Source organism: Felis catus, chromosome E3, assembly GCF_018350175.1.
Source record: "Felis catus isolate Fca126 chromosome E3, F.catus_Fca126_mat1.0, whole genome shotgun sequence".
In the NCBI taxonomy this organism is placed as follows: Eukaryota; Metazoa; Chordata; class Mammalia; order Carnivora; family Felidae; genus Felis; species Felis catus.
Window position 1 is genome coordinate 39,211,482 of NC_058383.1, and position 19,359 is coordinate 39,230,840.

At 48.3% G+C, this 19,359-nt stretch overlaps 2 protein-coding genes across 2 annotated transcripts in view; both read right to left on the bottom strand.

The window, feature by feature from the left end:
- LOC101081185 (ATP-binding cassette sub-family A member 17-like) overlaps positions 1-15,515 on the bottom strand; it is a 75,636-nt gene extending 60,121 nt beyond the window's left edge. The window contains exons 1-6 of the mRNA XM_045047651.1: positions 15,511-15,515; positions 11,505-11,621; positions 10,061-10,248; positions 8,448-8,707; positions 7,668-7,784; positions 6,193-6,310 (exon numbers count right to left, since the gene is read on the bottom strand). Of these exons, the coding sequence (XP_044903586.1) occupies positions 6,193-6,310; positions 7,668-7,784; positions 8,448-8,707; positions 10,061-10,248; positions 11,505-11,621; positions 15,511-15,515 (805 nt within the window). The remainder of the gene's footprint in view (positions 1-6,192; positions 6,311-7,667; positions 7,785-8,447; positions 8,708-10,060; positions 10,249-11,504; positions 11,622-15,510) is intronic.
- LOC123382507 (ATP-binding cassette sub-family A member 17-like) lies at positions 15,511-16,791 on the bottom strand. The gene is made up of 2 exons (XM_045047521.1): positions 16,178-16,791; positions 15,511-15,787 (listed from the first exon to the last, which is right to left on the bottom strand). The coding sequence occupies exons 1-2, from the start codon at positions 16,292-16,294 to the stop codon at positions 15,518-15,520; spliced, it is 387 nt and encodes a 128-aa protein (XP_044903456.1). The 5' UTR covers positions 16,295-16,791; the 3' UTR covers positions 15,511-15,517.
- Between the last annotated feature and the right edge of the window lie 2,568 nt (positions 16,792-19,359).

A 19,359-nucleotide genomic window follows, 5' to 3' on the forward strand; every position in this document is an offset into this window, starting at 1 on the left:
CACGATTGTTACATGATCAAGGGTTTTTATATTTTACATATTTCAACCCATTGCAAGCATTATTCTTTTTTTAAAAAGATTTTTAATGTTTATTTTTGAGAGACAGAGCGTGAGCAGGGGAAGGGCAGAGAGAGAGGGAGACACAGCCTCCAAAGCAGGCTCCAGGCTCTGAGCTGTCAGCACAGAGCTCAAAGAGGGGCTCAAACTCACAACCATGAGATCATGACCTGAGCCAAAGTTGGACACTTGACCGACTGAGCTACCCAGGCTCCCTGAAACACTATGTTTTAAAAGCATTTGCAGTAATTCCTTTCTTTGTGAAGTGATTCTTTTCAAGCCCCCCAACTTGAAAACGTTTATTTCTCTTGGTTTTCAATGTTGAGAAATTGCTTCAATAATTTCTTTTCTCACTTCACTATTTTTCCAGTTGTTTATGTGCTGCGGTGGGCAGAATAAAGGCTTCCCAGGGATGTCCAATCCTAACCCCCCCCCCCCAAAAGCCGTAACATTAAGGTGTGACTTTACAGAGCCCGAGGGACTTTGTGGAGGTGATTGAGAATCTTGAGATGAGCTTATTCTGGATTATCTGGGTGGGTCCAACGCCACTGGCCCTCAGGAGAGGGAGTTAGGAATGCCAGAGTGAGGGGAGGTGATGGAATCAGAAGTCAGAAGGAGCTAGAGCACCCAAGACTGAGGAAGGAGCCATGAGCCCCCAAATGCAGGCATTGGGAAGGGTTCTCATTTTCCCCTCGTGTCTCCAGAAAGAACACAGCCCTGAGGAAGTCTTGATGCTTTAGCCCAGAGAAATGCATTTCAGACTTGGCTGTAAGATGATGAATATGTGCTATTTTTAGCCACTCAGTATGCAGTAAGCTGTTACCTCAGCAACAGGAAAGTAACACGCATAGTTTAGTCAAAACTATGTAATAATAAACCTTACACTTATAACAACCAAGTTTAAATAATACCACTTACCTTCAGTACCATACACTCTGCTCACAGACATCTCTGTCCTCCCCCTTTTAAACTGTTATTGTGACAGGGGCGCCTGGGTGGCGCAGTCGGTTAAGCGTCCGACTTCAGCCAGGTCACGATCTCGCGGTCCGTGAGTTCGAGCCCCGCATCAGGCTCTGGGCTGATGGCTCAGAGCCTGGAGCCTGTTTCCGATTCTGTGTCTCCCTCTCTCTCTGACCCTCCCCCGTTCATGCTCTGTCTCTTTCTGTCCCAAAAATAAATAAACGTTGAAAAAAAAATTAAACTGTTATTGTGACAGATCATATCTTCATCTGTTAAGTGCCCATTAATGCAGATTCATGAATATTTTCATGCACTTGCTTATAAATCATATAGGAGAGAGAAGATGATTTACAAACCAAAAGGACAGTGATGCTGGCTTAAGGTGTCTTCACCAGTTGGTGGTCTGTATTTCTTTTTATGGCTTCAAGTTACTGTCTGGAGGCTTTTCATTTCTGCCCAAAAACCTCCCTTTGTCAATTTTTGTAGGGCAAGTCCATCAGTAACAATGGACACTCTCTGCTTCTGTTTGTCCGAAAATGTCTCAATTTCACCTTCATTCTCAAGGGGTTTTGCCAGGTATAGAATTCCTGGTTGAATTTTAACCCCCTCGGGATTTAAAATGTCATCTCACTAACTTCTGAACTCTGTAGTTTCTGAAGAGAAATCAGCTATTGATATCACCAAGGTTCACTTGTACACGAGGAGCCTCTTCTTGATGCCTTCACCAATGCTCTTTTTGACTTTGGGTTTTGACAATCTGAATGACTCTTGGTGTGGATCTCTTTGAGCTTATCCTGCTTGGAGTTCACTGAGATTCTTGGGTTTGTAGATTCATGTCTTTCATCAAATTGGGGTTGTTTTCAGTCATTATTTCTTTAAATATTTCTTTCTGGTGTTTTTTTTTTTTTCCCCTTTCTCTTTTTTTATTCTGGGAATCCAGTAATATGTATATTAGTACACTGGATGGTGCCCCATAGGCCCCTCGCATTCTGTTCCAACAAAGAAAATCCCAGGACCATAGTGACTTCACTTGTGAATTCTACCAAACATTTAAAGAAGAATGAACATCAATTCCTCTCAAAGTCTAGACCAATAAACACCAGTGGAATAGCCCAGAAACAATCCCTCACGTACATGATCAATTCTTTTTCTTTTTCTTTTTTTTTTTTAATTTTAATGTTTATTTATTTTTTGAGAGAGAGTGAGACACAGAACCCAAAGCAGGCTCCAGGCTCTGAACTGTCAGTACAGAGCCCAACGTGGGGCTCAAACTCACAGACTGTGAGATCATGACCTGAGAGTAAGTTGGACACTTAACCAACTGAGCCACCCAGGCGCCCCATGATCAATTCATTTTCAATTGATGCTAAAGCTGTTCAATGGGGAAAAAGTAGCTTTTTTTATTTTTATTTTTTATTTTTATTTTTGAGAGGGTGAGACAAAGTGAGAGTGGGCGAGGGGCAGAGAGAGAGGGAGACACAGGATTGGAAACAGGCTCCAGGCTCTGAGCTGTCAGCACAGAGCCTGACTCAGGGCTCGAACCCACAGACTGTGAGATCATGACCTGAGCTGAAGTTGGACACTCAACCAACTGAGCCACCCAGGCGCCCCAAAGAGTAGCTTTTCAACAAATGGTGTTGGGAAAACTGGATATCTACATGCAAAAGAATGAAGTTGGACCCTGATCTTAGACAATATGCAAAAATTAACTCAAAATGGATCAACGTTCTAAACATAAGAGTTAAACCTATAAAACTCTTAGAAGAAACCTTGGGAGAAATCTTCATAACCTTGGGTTTGGCACTGGTTTCTTAGTATAAGGACAAAAGCATAGGCAACAAAAGAAAAAAGAGATAAAGTATACTTTAACAAAATTTAAAATTTTTGTGCATCAAAAGACACTATCAAGACAGTAAAAAGACAACCCATGGAATGGGAGAAAATATTTGCAAATCATATCTGAAGATTATATTAATATTCAAAGTCCATAAGTAACTCATACAATTCACCACCAACAGAACGGTTTGGTTGTGCAAACCGTTTTCATGCAAGTGAAAAATGGGCAAAAGACTTGAACAGGTATTTCTCAAAAAAAAAAAAAAAAAAGAGCCCTTATGTACTGCTGTGCAAATGTAAAATGTTGCACCTTCTGCAAAAAACAGTTTGCTACTTCCTCAAAAATTCCTCAAAAAGTTAAATAGAATTATCATCCAGCATCTACACTCCTAGGTGTATGCCCAAAGGAATTGAAAGTAAACTCAGACACTTGTGCACAAATGTTCACAACAGCATTGTTCACATTAGCCAAAAGGTGGAAACAACCCAGTTTCCATCCACAGATGAAAAGATAACCAAATGTGGTCTGTCCATATTATGGAATAGTATTCAGCCATCTAAGGAATGAAGTGAGGTAGGAGTCCAAGTGCCTATCTGGTTGTCCCAGCACCATTTGTTAAAGAAACTGTTCTTTTTCCATTACATGGTCATGGCACCCTTGTCAAAATCAATTGCCTATTAGATGTATGGGCTTATTTCTAGACACTCAATTCTGTTCCATCAGTCTATCTATGTTCATGCCAGTACCACACTGTTTTGATCCCTACAGCTTTGTAGTAAGTTTGAAAACCAGGAAGTGTGAGTCCTCTAACTTTGTTATTCTTTTTTGAAATTGTTTTGGCTTTTCAAGGCCCATTGCCATTCCATGTGAATTTTATGATCATCTTGTCCATTTATGAGAAAAAGGAAGCTGGGATTTTAATAGGATCCGAATAGAATCTGTAGATCAATCTGGGGGAATAGGGCCGTTTTAACAATACTAAGTCTTCTAATCCATGAACATGGGATGTCTTTCCAATAAGTCATCTTTGATTTCTTTTACCAAGTCTCTTATCTCTGTGGTCAGAATTATTCCTGAGTATTTTATTTTGGATGGCATTTTAAGTGTAATTGTTTTCTTGATTTCCTTTTGGGGATGGTTACTGTGCGTGTATAGAAACACAACTGATTTTTGCGTGTTGACCTTGTATCTTGCAAATTTGCTGAATTCATTTGTTTCTGGATTCAAAGTTCTTTTTGTGGATTCTTTAGGATTTTCTCTGTATAAGATCATGTCACATTTGAATAGAGAGAGTTTTGCTTCTTCCTCTCCAGTTACATGTCTTTGGTTTCTTTTTTCTTCTTAATTGCTCCGGCTAGAACTTCCAGTACAGTGTTGAATAACAGAGGGGAAAGTGGGCATCCTTATCTTGTTCCTGATCTTAGGGGGAATATTTTCAATTATTCACCATTGAATATGATGTTAGTTGTGGGGTTTTCGTAAATGCTCACTATTGGTTGAGATACTTCCTTTAAATTTTAGTTTGTTAAAATTTTTTTATCATGAAAAGTACTGGGTTTTGTCACATGCTTTTTCATTATTTTTCATATGTTGAATTATTCTTCCATTCTTGGGATAAACCCCACTTGGCATAGTGTGTAATCATTCTAATATACTGTTGGATTTAGTTTGCTAGTGTTTTGTTGATGATTTTTCCATCTCTGTATTCATAAGGAATTTTAGTCTGTAGTTTTTTTGGTCTGATGTCTTTTCCAGCTTTGGTATCAAGGCAACGCTGGCCTGTAGAATGAGTTTGGAATATTTTTGTTTTTATTTTTAGTTGTAGTTTAGTTTAATTTAGTTTAATTTACTTATGTTGGATGCAAGTCTCTTATGATATATAGTGCTTGCAGATGTTTTCTCCCAGTCTGTGGTTGTCTTTTCACTTTCTTGATGGTATCCTTTGAAGCACAAAGTTTTTAACATTGAGGAAATCCAATTTATCCATCTGCTTTTTTATGATTTATGCTTTTGGTGTCATGTCTAAGAAATCACCACCTAACCCCAGATCACAAAGATTTATGCCTGTATTTTCTTTTCAGGATTTTGTAGTTTTAACTCTTATATTTGGAGTTACAATCCATATTGAGTTGATTTTGTGCATGATGTGATGTAGGGTCCAACTTCATCTTTTGCACGTGGATATCCAGCTCTCCCAGCACCCTTTGCTGAAAAGACTGTTCCTTATTCCTTGCCTGTTGAATTGTCTCGGCCCCTTCATCAAAAAGCAATTGGTCGTAGACTCTGAGTTGCGTAAGTATATATTTGCCTTCACTTGGGACTTTTTCCTACTCTCGTCCTGCTTTATTGTGCTTCTGACCTCATTGGTTTTGTCTTTTATTTCCAGCCTGTGCTTATTTCTTGTGTGTGAACGCAAGCTCAGTTTTGGGGGTTTCAACCTTCTGTACCACATTAACCTTAGCTTTTGAGCATCCTTTTGATACTTATGCTCTAAGGTATCCACGTAACTCTCTTCCTTGACCATCCCCCCTGCCATGCTTGACCTTGAGCTATTGAGGGATAGTGGGACACTAGGTAGAGAATTTGAATCAGGAGATAGTGTCCAAGCCCAGTCAGCCTCCCAAAGAACCCACCCCCATCTTGGCAGGGTCCATATTTTCCAGGGCCCACATATTAGAACATGGTATCTGATGTCAAATATTCACCAATGTAAACAATAAATTGCCTGGCTTCATTTATACCACATTTTTATTTTTTCCCAAATTCTTTTAAGCCTTTTTGTTGTTGTTACCACCTGCTGGACCCGTCCTCCATTCATGTTTTTACCTCCGTCTCTCTATTTGAATCAGGACTCAGTTATCCCACACTCTGACTTTGACTCCATTTCCTGTTATTTTTGCCTCTAGTAGTTCAGCAACTGTACCAACAGTTTTAGAGGTAACACCCCTGTGACAGGACCAAAGTCCCAGGAATTCCTCTCTTACTGTGGTGTCTTATAAGCTACCCTATCATTGTGCCCAACTCACAATCAAGACCTGGACACCTGTCTGCACTGGATGTCTTACCCTTCATTTCCTTCCACATTGGGACTTACCATTTGCTTCCGTTTGAAATGACATTTAGAAGCCAAATGAGGCATAAAGATATACGTATATAGAGACAGTTCCCTAAGCCTTCAATGGGGAATGGAACTGCTCTACTGCTAAAGTAACCAACCGTAGAGGTGAAAACTTGGCTTTGGAGAAATAATAATTAATGATGCACGTAACTGGAATAGCAATGCTACCAGAAAAAGAAGTCACACACACTCCCCGACTGAGAATTTTATCAGGACTCACCTTTTTGGAAGAATGTGCTGATCATGAATGCAAAGAAAACAGTGGCCGTGGCAAAAGACAGTAGGAAAACAAATATCAAGCTAGGGTCGCTGTTCCTGAACACCGCCACACTGTTCACCTATGGGGCAGTCATAAACACACATTGTTTTTACGTGGAAAGAATGAGGAGAGGCATAAAATACCCTGAAAACAATGCAGAACTTTTATTTATTTATTTATTTATTTATTTATTTATTTATTTATTTATTTATTTTAATGAATTTGTTTTATTTTTTATTTTAGAGAGAGCATGAGTGGGGGAGAGGTCAGTGGGGGGGGGGAGGGAGAGAGAGAGAGAGAGAGAGAGAGAGAGAGAGAGAGAGAAAAAGACTCTTTTTTTTTTTTTCTGGATCAGACATGATGTGGTTTAATACTACACAGGGGATACAGAGGGGGAAGAAAAATCCTATGATTGAAGCCAAGGCTTTAAAGAAGACACTTTCTTAGGTATTAGAGAAAGAGACTCTTAAGTAGGCTCCATGCTCCACATGGTACCTGACTTAGGACTCGATCCCACGACCCTGGGATCATGACCTGAGCCAAAATCAAGAGCCAGACGCTCAACCAACTGAGCCACCCAGGGGCCCCAGAACAATGCAGAAATTGTTTTAAAACCACAAGATTAGTCTAAATTAAACAACATATCTTGATTTTTTTTTAAGGCATAACTTTGATCCAGCATCCATTACCTTTTATAAATTACGCTCTGTACGTGTATCTTTTTTAAAGAGAGCATACGTCTGAATTCGATTTTTGATCCAATGTGAATCTCTTTTGCTTTAATAAGAGACTTTATCCCATTTTTCATTGTCGCTCTTATAATAACTATGCTATTTCTTTTGACACCTCACGTCTCCTCTTTTTAACGCTTTCTGGCCGTTTTCTTTGTTTTATGTATTTTGCCATGTGGTCTGGGTTTTCTTGCCTACCTTTATCCAAAGTGCCCCAATTTGGGTAATTTAGAAGCTAAGTCTTCATTTATCCACATGGTGGATTATAATTTAGCCATCAGATGCAAGTTAGCAAATTGGAACACCAGATCTCCATGGCAGCACGGAGGAAAATTTAACACGGTAGGATGGGCCTAAGAGGACGTTCTCCATCTTTTACAACAACTGTTTTCAACTATTTGCGGAGTTGTAATGTTTTAAAGTTTGTAAAATACTTTAATTAGGAGACGAATCCCACTTCCCTGACGAAATTAACCACACCCGCGTCCAGTACTTGCAGCCCCAGGAACGGAAGGCCGTCAAGGCTCTCCCGGATGGTGCAGCTTCAGTGCCCGATGCCCGCAAAGTTTCCGCAAATACCACCTGAGGTTGCCCCAAGAGCGCATCCCTGGATGTGCTCTCATCTTCTGTCGAGTCTCAGCCCCGCCGCCCTTCCCGCAGCCACCTTCCTTCCGCTTAGTGTGTGCGGAGGGACCGGACACGCACCTGTGTGCAGAAGAGGACGGTCATGAAAGAAACGGCGAGGAGGGCCGAGACGAAGGACACGATGAACCAGGCAGCCCAGTGTTGCCAGTTGTCCACTCCCATCATGCACATGTACTCCTAGAGAAAGCAGAGGAGCCCGGCGTCCCACCGCTGCCAGCGCCACACACCCACCGCGGCCTCGCAGGTGGCCTCGCTCAGACGGTGCTGAGTGCACGAGACGGAGCAAACCGTGCATGGTCGGTGAGGCCACGCAAGGTCTGGGGAGCCTCCGGCAGGCGATTTCTATATACAGTCATAAGAAGCAATCCAAGGAGAAGAAAATTAAAGTGAGGAGGCAGAGAGTCTCTACCGAGAGCAAAAGGTGAGGAGACAGGTAACAGGAGAGCGCGGGCAGGCAGAGAGACTCTCGGGGCAGCCTGTGTTGGGTTGGGCTCCCGGCTGCAGCCACGAGAGAGCGACTCATCCTGGGCGGACATCCTCTCCTGTGCGCTCATCAGGGAGTCGGTCCGCAGGCATCTTCTGAACAGCCGCCGTGGGCAAGTCCAAAAGCAAGGACTCACGTGGTCACAGCAGACGGCATCGCCTACATTGTAAGCAAGTCAAATGACGAACCACCGTCCGACATCCGCCGTCCATCCCTCAGGGGGAGGTCCCTCTAACACCCATGCAGCCTCGTCCCTGCCGTGGCCTCATCCCCACCCGGGTCATTTTTCATCAGGGCTTGTACACATCCCCGCCCCGCGAGAGGCTCGCACCCCATGACGGGGAGGGGGGGGTTACCTTCAGTTTTTTCTCTTTCTCCAGGGCAATGGAATTGATGATGATGAGCTCGATGCAGATGAAGCTGAGCATGAGCAGAAGAGGGAACTCATTCTGAAGGGTCACCAGGAGCCTGTCCTGGATGTGGGCTCCGTGGGGGAACCTCTTCACAAACACACTGAGGCCCTCAAACATCTCGGTCGTCCCATTGTGGGCGTGGTAGTGCATGATGGCCTTGTCCAGCGCATGCTGGATGGCCAGGAAGCCTTCGTTGCTGTATCCTGCGTGAGAGAACAGCGGACACCCGAGCATAAGAGACTCGGAAGACTGGAGGTGCAGAACACCCGCTGAGTGAGGCGGGTCGTGGCTAACGATTCCTGGAGACGATCGGGCGGGAGCGGGCCGGGCTCCCTGGAGTCCACGTGCCGCCACGGGGAAGAAGGAGTAGTGTCCCCAGGGGCCCCCTGTGGCTGTGATGGTGTCTTTTATCAGAAAACAGGGCAAAGGCATCCTGAGCCCACAAAACAAGGGGTGTCCATTGCCATGCTCTTGCACGGTGGGGCCGCATCCTCTCCCCTAAGCGCTCGGGCTTCAGGGAGAGGGTGCTTGCTCTGCACCTCCGGTCACCAGGACACGCGAAATGGTTAAATGCAAAGGACTTGGGAGACACGCGCCCCCTCACCTACTGGGACCTCTGTCTGAGCTGTTACTGCTGTGGTCCGAGGGTTATGGTCGTTGAATTTTGCTGCCAAGCCTCAAAGCCAAACTTTACCACCGGCAACGTTTATTTTCATACAGTGTAGTCGGTGGGCGAAGGTCAGCTTTTGGGAAAAATAGGTCAGAGGGCAGAGATTCCCGGTGTGGGGACCTCGTAAGAGTTAAAGGCCCCACCTCCCAGCAGGGGTTACCGGCCCTCCACATGGGCAGAGCCAGCGTGGGGTACCCAGCAGTAAAGGGGAGGTGACCACGGTCTCCCGATGGCCTTGACCTACACAGACCCCTGGATCTGTCAGCACGAAAAAGGGAGGAACAAATTGCTGATAATAAAATTCCGGGAACTATCACGGAGTCTTCACAGCATATCAGAGTGTTTCCACTGCAGAACCATTGGCATCCTTTCTAGAATCGCATGGAATGATAAGCCCTCGGGTTTACATTCCCACTCGCTGGGCTTGCACCTCCGGGGAGGTGCACGCTGTCTGCTCGATTTCCTGAGAGCTGTCCGCTCCCTACCAGGGAGGTCTCCCCGAACCCCGCACAAAGAGAGAGACCCCAGGTCTACAGTGACGTGGAGGCCAGGCCTCCGAGCTGCCCCACGGCTTCTCCCCTGGCCCGCAGAGAGCTGAAGACCGTCAGGTATATATGCAAACGTGAGTACGTGTGGAGACAAAAAGAAGGGACGTGCCCTCCTTGTTCCCGTAAAATGCCCCCCCTCCTCCCTCAAACAGCTCAGTGTCACAGCCTTACTGCTCTTTAACTTCCTCTAGAATGAAAGCGTTTTACTCAGTGATACGTTTCTAAACGTTACTCCTTCAGCGTCTTTTGAGCTGCTAGCTTAGCAAGGGTTCAGACGGCAGTGACAGCGCGAGAGGCACGGGTGTGTGGGCGAGACCTAATCGTTGGGGCTTCCTCACCAGGGAGTCCGCCGTCCGAATGCCCTAAGGCCCGGGGCTCTTGGCTTGGGTTGGGAGGGTAGAGGAAGGATGTGCCCCAGCTGTCCACATAATCTTGTTTGGAGGTCAGCAGCGTGATTAAGGAGTTCCTCTGCGTGTAGCTGAAGCGCAGGTGGTACTTAACGTGCAGGGGATAAAGAGAGGACGACCTGGGTCACGGGGTCCCCACGCTCAGCCAGGACTCGTGTCTGCCGCCAGCTGTGATTGGAGGGAAGGCCGATCCCTCCCTCCCCTGCGAGGAGCACTCAGCGGTCTGCCCAGGAGAGCCCCCTTCAGGAAGGTGGTTCCGAGCACGGACACTGGAGCCGGGCCACCAGGACCCAAACCCCAGACCTCTCACCGAATGGCGGTGGCGGTTCAGGCGGGTGACTTGACCTTCTTGCCTCGGTTTTCTCATCCGTACAACGCGGATGAGGTTAACAGCACTTGCCCCAGAGGCACTGTAGGATCAAGTCAGATGGTCCCTGGGGTGTGCCTGGCAATTGTTAGTGCTCGAAAAGCGTTGCTGGTTGTTTATCAACGTGTCTGTCTCCAGCTGCCAACACCCCCATGCAAGTTCTAGCCATTAATCATCAGGTGGCACAGGACGACACCAAAGCTACACACGAGCGGCTTCCCCGCCCCCAATGGGAGCCACTGCCTTGTCCTCAGACAGACAGACCTACCATACTGGAGCCCGTGTGATTAGTGTGGTGGTCTGATGACAACCACAACCAGTCCTTCTGGAAAGTGCCTCCATCCCCAGCTCGGTTCTGGGCACAAACTCCTTTGATGCCCGCAACAGCTGAGTTAGGAACTGCTAGTACTCCTGCTACACCGGTAGGGAAACTGAGGCCCGGAAATGTCGGCGCCCCACCCACAGCTAGAGAGCCAGTGGTTACCAAGCCGGAATCCAGTCTGCCATCAAGCAGCTGGAATTCGTGGTCCCCTTCTCTCAGCCTGAGGTCTCCCTGGGCAGGCCTCTCTTGCGAGGAACCCGAACACTGGGAGGTGCCCCGGGGCCAGGTTGGAGGCAGTGAAACCGGGAGCATTTTCTCACCTCCTCCGGAAGAAAGGCAGCCAGGTGGCAAAGCAGACACAGGGAGACAGGGGGCAGCCCAGGTGGCGAGACTCCCTAATGGGCCCACGCGCGAGCCTGGGAAGCATGGTGAGGCCGTTCCGGGACCGGATGCCCTTACCTTCAGCGGCAGGGGTTGCTTGCTGTCATTGAAGGTGTGATCGAAGACAATTCCAGCCAACACGAAGGCGGCTTTGGGATCCTGGAGTATGTAATTTTCAAACAAAGGCACTGAAGAATGGCCTAGGACTGCGGAGAGAAAAGTCCTGTGAACAAGCAGGCTGCCCCCCCATCCCCGCCTCCCTGAGCCGGTGCCGGAGGGGCCGCAAGACCCCCCCACACACACACCTGCCTCCATCATTCTGTGAACACATGAGCACATTCGATGGCCGGGAGCCACGCGAGGCGGTGACAACGGTCTGAATGCCCGCCATCTCTCGTCCCAGGCCCTCCAGCTGGGCGGCGCTGAGGGCCACAGGAGGTGGAACTCGCCCTTGGCCATGTTGATGGGGAGCCATCCATAGCTCGTCTGCGTGGCTATGGCAACCGAAATGGGAGACAGAATCACAGACAAACGTAGCTGTTCTGATGAGAAAAATAATTGCTCCGGTCCCCGGCCCTCGCGTGTGGTGAGGCTGTCATCCGGGATCCTCCTCGAAAGTAATTCTTGCTCAGAATGTGGAAGGCATCACCGCATCATTCCGCCTCCTCGCCGCCAGCCGGGTGTCTTCTCTGAGAGCTCATTGGCTTCTGCGCCTTTATCTCCGCGCAGAAGTCACTAGCGCACGTACACGGTTGTCCCTTTCTGCTGTCCTCTTAGGAAGTGGTGAGACTGCGCACCTCACAGACACAGCCGCTCTTGTGGGAACCTTTTGTGAACTGCTCTGTCCCCTCCCCTCTGTGTGTCCAGTTGCTTCCTTTTAGAAACCCTCGTGGGTGGGTGGGACGCGGTCGCTCTCGCTTCCCCTTTTCTTCATCCTGTTGCTGGACACTGTCATGCGCCTCCCAGACCTTGTCTCCCAGCCATCACACGCGTCCACTCGGTCGTTTCCCTGGGAGCGATTTCGCTGATCTAAATTTCCAAGTCCGCTTCCTGTTCCTTTGACCACATCTCCGTGCCATGGGAGTCCAGTTTTGTTTTGGCGTGGCAGCATTTTCTCAAACGTCTCTGAGAATATGGAGTTTTTTCAAATGAACCGACTCATGATAAAAATCTCCAATGATGCTGGAGGTTATGTGGCATGTCGAAAGGCTCCTCAATGAGACTGAACTTTAACTTTTCATCAGAACAAAACCCATTCTTGGACGGGGGGGGGGGGGGGGGGGGGGGGGGGGGGGAGCCAAAACGAATCACTTGGTCCACAAGATTTGCGACTGAATCCAGTCTCCAACTGTGTGATAGAGATGGAAATCCTTTCTCTCCCTGGTTCAGCATTGCTCCCGCTCCCCCGATGTCCTCAGCCCCTTCGGTGGTAGTGGGGGGGGGGAGGTCACTACTTTTAGCTGCAGCTGAGTTTTACGTTATTTTATTTTCATTTCTAGTTCTGTTCAGTCCTCTTCTTTTTTCAGATCGGCTGGGTAAGTCTGCATCGTGACATATCTGGGGAATAGGATTATGAGTGAATCTTCCTATCTTCCTCTATACAGTTTGTTTCCTTAGCCATATTTATGTTTCTTTTTAAACACACACATGTACATAAACATTTGGCTAAATTGAGGAAAATAGCATACATACAGGAAGGTGTACAAAACACAAACGTTCGTTCTAATGAGCGGTTATAAAGTTCACAGCGAAGTCATCACCTCTTGGGTCAAGAAACAAAATTTGTACCCTAGATTTGTTTGTTTGTTTAGATAGTTTCTTACTATCAATTTGGTTCTTCATTGCTTTCAAGAACATAGTTTTAATATTTGTCCAGCGTATGTTTTTCAACAGGCCAACATAACGCAGTCTGCCCTGTTACCAGAAACAAATAGCAGTAATCTCTTTCCCAGAAATTTCCGGGAAACATCCCAGTGTTTCCTTGGCTCTGGCTGAGTTAGGTGTCATCCCTGGACAAGTCACGGTAGCAAGGGGACCACGAAGTGCAGAGTGGTGTAGCCACGGGAGTCATCCTGCGCCCAAGGAGGAGGCACCAAGGGCTGACGGCAGGAGAGTGGTCCAGCCCCCCAGGGAAAGAACAGGCTGTGAGGATCATCAAAAGGGAAAACAGATGTCTGTCATGGTTTGGAGAGCTCCTCAAACCACTGCCCTTCCTTCCAGGGTGTAGGATTTACTTAGGGGAATGGCCCCAAAGAGCAAAATCTAATTTTTATTTCTTATCCTATTATGTGATTTGAAAATGTCAATGCAAACAATTCTGGTGTTCATCGTTCTTATTCTTTTATTGAAATTTTAAGGTTTATTTTTTGTGTTTTTCTTTTTTTAACGTTTAAATTCCAGAAAAATACATTCTAAACTTCTAGCAAAGAATTCTGCGAAGTGGCATTTGGGGTGAGAACTTGACTTCACTCTAAACCTTATATTATTTCACGTGCAGTTATGTAATAAGGAGAGAAGGAGGAGCGGCAGGCAGACGGCCGTCTGTCCCGGGGACGCAGAGCGCGCAGAGAGAAGCGTGGCGGCGGAAGCGGCCGGAGGCGGAAGCAGTGGCAGGTCCCGGAACCGCGGCACTCAGCCCCGGAGACTCCCGCAGGCGGAGGCCTGAAGTGTCCCTGGCATAGCGTGCACGCGCAGAAGGAAGCCTGGAAGGAAAGCCCTGGAACCGGCGACGCCAAGGACAGAGTATAAACAGCGATGAGGTAAGAAGTGAGTCGGAGGTAATGAAACAGAATTAACGCCTCGAGACACCCCATACGAGGAGGGAGACGGTGCCCGAGGTAGGATCTTAAGGGAAGACAGAAGAGAAATGCTTTCTTCTCCGTGGAGGCGACCGAGGGGTCCCAGGGAGTGAGGTGGGGATCCAGGCCATATGCAAAGGCCGGATGTTTAGGGAGCCGGAGGGCTGCTCACGGACAGGAGTCCAAGGCCCCAGGTTCATCTCCGTCTCCCTGCGAGACCCGGAGAGCAGCCAGAGGAAGAGACAGATCGCGCCAGACAACTTCTCTTCAAACCCCTGCCACGCGGGCGGCCTGGCGCACATGGAGGAAAACCCAAGACTTGGGGGAGGCGTGCGAGTCTCCTGCAGACACTCCAGCCTCGCTCGGACCATTCTCCCCCCCCACCCCCCGCTTCCTTCAGCCTCGTTCACGGCGGCCACACCCCACCCCCAGCCCCGCCGCGGCCCCCACCTGCCCCCCCCCCCCGCCCCAGTCCCCAGGCCGCCATCCTACTTCGCAAGTCGTGTCCTTCACCTGCACCGCCGTATCATCTCCAGCCTCCCAAGAGGAGCTTTCTCTGTTGTGTTTTGTTTCCAATCTCGTACTAGTAGAATTAGAATGGTATTTTAGGTTGCCAGGCAAGCACAAAGCCCCAAAACAGCGGCCCCCACGCATGTTGCCACTGAGGGCCTTTAAAAGAATTGTCTGCGTTGAGTGGCACTCAGAGCTGGGAGAGGAGAGCCCTTCCTTTTCACTCGGTACCTTATGTATTATTAGAACACCTTTACAAAAGCATATATTACAATCATGGCAATTTTGGAACATGACTCCACATCTTGTGGATTCCGCGTTTCGAAAAACTGTATCTACCTAACTCCATTAACGAATGCATTTATTCATTCAGTATATATGTATTGAGCAGCGAGTGTATGCCAGGCATGAAGGAGGCCCAGTGATGAAGAAAACGGACAGGGCCCTCTGCCCTCAGGGAGGTGGAGCCCAGCAGGCTTGTCCACCGCAGACTTGACACAGAAAGCCCAAAGTGGCGGCGTGATGAACCGTGAATCCGAGATCTCTGACCGTAGCCAAAGGGGCGCAGAGAGAGACGAAGGCGCAGCTGAGAAATGTAAATAAAGCCCGGCTGGCAGCTTGCCCAGTGCCCCTGAATGGAGCCTGGAGGCAGGGGTAGGGCCAGACCCTGGACTACTGGTGCAGTGGAAGCCACCAGAGGGGCAGAAGCACAAGGCTGGCCAGACCTTTCGGACCTTTGAGAGACCTTCTTGGCTGCATGCAGAGACTGGCTTAGAATGATTAAAATGAGAGGAGAGACAGACGGACGACTAACTCAGAATCTCCCAAGTCGCCAGAACGTGGTTGCGGCAATCAGAGACCTCGTGGGCGGCTTTCCCCCAGCTGTCACCTCCACAGACTTTTTAGGATTTGGAGACCCCAGATACGGAATCACGACTATGCGCACCCTCAGGAAACAGCCTCAAACTCTATAAAATTGCCCTCCCTCCCTCCCTGTCCTTACCCCATCGTTACGTCTCACCTTCAAACTCAACGTCAAAGGATTTCCCCACCGCTTCAGTGATAGCCTTCAACGTTTCGCTTTCGGAAGAGACATACACCAGTTGGTATCTGGCGTGAGTAGGAAAATAGAGGAAGTCTGGCAGTAAACTGACATTGATGGCCAGGTAGTTGACAGGAGGTATTTTCTTGGGCAAACTGTTTAAACGCAGGTACATGACGATCATGGAGAAGAGGAGCGGCATTAGGATTTCAAGCACTGTTATCAGAGTCTTCCGCTTCTGGAACAGAAAGGAAAGCAGCATGAGAACGCGAGTGTTAAGTCGCCGCACGGCGACGTTTCTTCCATTTAAGAAGCCCTTTCATTCTCCCCCACCCCCAGCCTCCCTGCACAACCCACAAAAAAGAAGAAAATAGAGAATGAACTAAATGGCTTCTCTTTCTGGACTTTTCCATGACATCAGCGGCGAGAAACCAGTAATGATGACGCAAACTTCAGTGATGACGGTTTGCGGAATTCCAGTGGGAACCTGGCTTATTTGCAGGAACGGGCCCCGTTTCAAGTACAGTTGTTGATTTTTTCTTTAATCAGTTACTAGATGCCAGCGTGACATAAACATTCAGTCCCCCACCCCGGACATGCCCACGGCTCCAAGGACCACCTTACCCACCTTCAAGATGAAATTCTTCCAGAGAAGAAGTTTTAAATTCCTGACCATTGTCACTTTCCCACCGGAAGGGGAGGGATCAGCACCAGCTGGGAAGCAAACGGGGCAACTGTCAGGCATCACACACACGTGCCCTCCTGTCCTTGAGGAGCTGTCTGCTCTCGGACTTTCAGAGCATCGTTTCTTCTTTTTTGCGGGCTCCCCCTCCTCTGCCCACCTCTAAACATCCCAGCGGGACTCGGCTGACACTCCCCCGTGGGCAATCTCACTTGGTCTCTGATGTTGAAATGCACGGACACACTGATGATTTCCACATTCCTGTCTACAGCCTGCACCTGCCGGGTCTCCTGCCCCAACCCCTCCCGTCCGAGCAGGAGCCCAGCTTCATGAGGACAAGGTTGTGCGAAGGTCTCCCTGTCTCCTCTCATCTCCCGTTTTCCCCTGCCCCGCCGCGGGCCTGGCTGTGATCCAGAAGGGACAGAAGTGGCTTCTGCTCACAGCCCACGCACCTGCTGTGGCATGCCTCCCTCATGCGTCATTAAACTACTGAACGTGCTGTTTATTTACTTCTTGTTTGATCTGATTTCCCTCTGGAATGCATGCTCCATGAAAGCAGGGATTTTTTTGGGGGGGGGTGGGAGGGGCTGTTTTTTGTTGTTTCACTAGGGAGCCCCCAGACTCCAGAGCAGGGCCAGCGCGTGCTCACCACTCAGTAAACACGGGCCGGAGAATAAAGGCGTCAGAGGGCACACGGCTTATGTGAGGACATGGCTGTGACAGAGATGCTTGTGGAGAAAGGACACTCTGCGGTGGCAGCACGAGCCTCCCCTTCTGCTCTCTGCTTCTCGCTATGTCACGTGCTTTAGCTTTTAGCTGCTGCCACCTCACGATCTTCATTTCCAGAAAAATGTTTTTCCGCTAGTGAAAGAACGGATGTGTTTTCCTCTGGTGAAAGCGTCTCTGACGTTGCCGATTAGAAACGAAGACACCACGTTGTGAGCTCACTAAACGTCACTGGAGGTGAGCTTTAAAATGGCAGGTGGTGTGATTGAATTTCACCTCCATAGTAGGAAAAAAAAAAAACAAAAACAAGCGCAAGACAGGTTTAGAGTAGTCAGCCGTGGCTGCAGCCCATCTGGTCTGGCCAGCAACCCCAACCACCGGCATTAATTTCCTGCCCACGGCTCTGCCGCCTCCTGGGACTGGCTGGACTCATCTCTAGGTCTTGTTATGGCCCGAATTGTGTCCCCCCCGCCCCATTTGCTGTGTCTAAGTCCTAATCCCAGGATCTCAGACGGTGACAGTTTTTAGAGGCAGGGAGTTGACCGAGGTGACCAAGGTAAAATGAAGCTGTCAGGGTGCCCTGTGTCCTCACAGAGGAGATGTGGACACACAGAGGCAGTGGGGGGTGCGCGGGCACAGAGGACGCACGAGGGGTGGACAGCCCAGGAGAGGGAAGGAAGTGGCAGGAGGGAGCAACCTTGCCACCACCTGGATCTTGGACATCTGACTTCTCGAACTGTGGACAAATACATTTCTGTTGTCTCGGGCACCCGGTGTGTGGTGTTTTGTGAGTGCAGCCGGACTGGATGAAAACAGGTCTGTGCCACGGTCCGCTCCCAGCTGGAGCATGTTGCTCTAATGGCAAGAAGCCAAGCCAAGCCGCGCAAACGCATTTAAAGCATCTTGTCACACTCCCTTGTGAACCACCCCACAGGCCAGAGTGCATCACACAGCTGAGCCCAAGATCAATACAAGAAGGAAGGAAACCGTCTGCTCTGATGGGGGGGCACTGCTGACTCACCTGGTGAGGGGCATGGGTGTAAACTTTAATACGGGGGGAGAAAGAAGAATGGGGAACAGCCACGTACCAAAACACCCAACTTTTAGGGCTTCAGAGCTGGTGTCGGAATTTGCCAGCCTGAACAGCCACGCCATGTAGACGAGGAGGTGTTTTTGGCTCATTACTGGCCCAGCACAGATTCAAAGAAAAAACACCCAGAGACCATGAGAATGCATGGTTTTCTCCAACCACAGCTGCTGTTCAGTGGAATGGGACAGGAAAATAATTAGAGTAGATGGAGGTTTTCATACTGAGCACCTTTTCAAATTTGTGATAACAGTAGACTGTTCCTTTTATTTTTTTATTTAAAAAGTTGTTTTGGGACGCCTGGGTGGCACAGTCGGTTAAGCGTCCGACTTCAGCCAGGTCACGATCTCGCGGTCCGTGAGTTCGAGCCCCGCATCAGGCTCTGGGCTGATGGCTCGGAGCCTGGAACCTGTTCCCGATTCTGTGTCTCCCTCTCTCTCTGCCCCTCCCCCGTTCATGCTCTGTCTCTCTCTGTCCCAAAAATAAATAAACATTGAAAAAAAAATAAAAAAAAAAGTTGTTTTAATGTTTATTTTGGCGGGGCACAGTGCAAGTGGGGGAGGGGCAGAGAGAGAGAATCCCAGACAGGCTCCATGCTGTCTGCACCAAGCCTGACGTGGGCCTTGAACTCACAAAACCATGAGATCACGAACTGAGCTGAGATCAAGAGTTGGGCGCTTAACTGACTGAGCAACCCAGGCACCCCTAGACTGTTCCTTTTAAAAGAAAGTTTACTTCGGTGCTATTGATTTACGACAAGTAGCAACTATGCACGGAAGGCACTGTATCTGGGCACGATGCCACCATCAAAAGATGAGTCAGTAATGGGGGCACTCAGCTGGCTCAGTCCGTGGAGCACGTGACTCTTGGTCTCAGGGTCTTGAGTTCAAACCCCATGTTGGATGTACAGATTACTTAATAAAAAAAATAAAAGATCAGTCAGTAATAGAACTCATCTTGTTGGAAATCAGTAGCTTAAAATAAGCCCTAGTAAGGGAAATAATGTGTACGAAGGAAAAGGTTACAGTACAGGGTGGAAACGAGAATCAAAAGCGGTACACTTAAGGGTAACCCAATTGATGAAACAGAACGAAATTCCAGAAAGAGGCCACAGATACATGGTCACTTGATCTTCCACAAAGCTGACGCTGCAGGACAAGGACGCACGGTCTTCCTGACAGATGGCTCAGGGCCGACCAGGTATCGATATAGGAGACCATGTATCCTGACTCCTGTCTCCCACCACACACAAAGTACCAACTTCAGATGAAATACAGATCTAACTGTGAAGGGTGAAGCAATGAAGCTTTTAGGG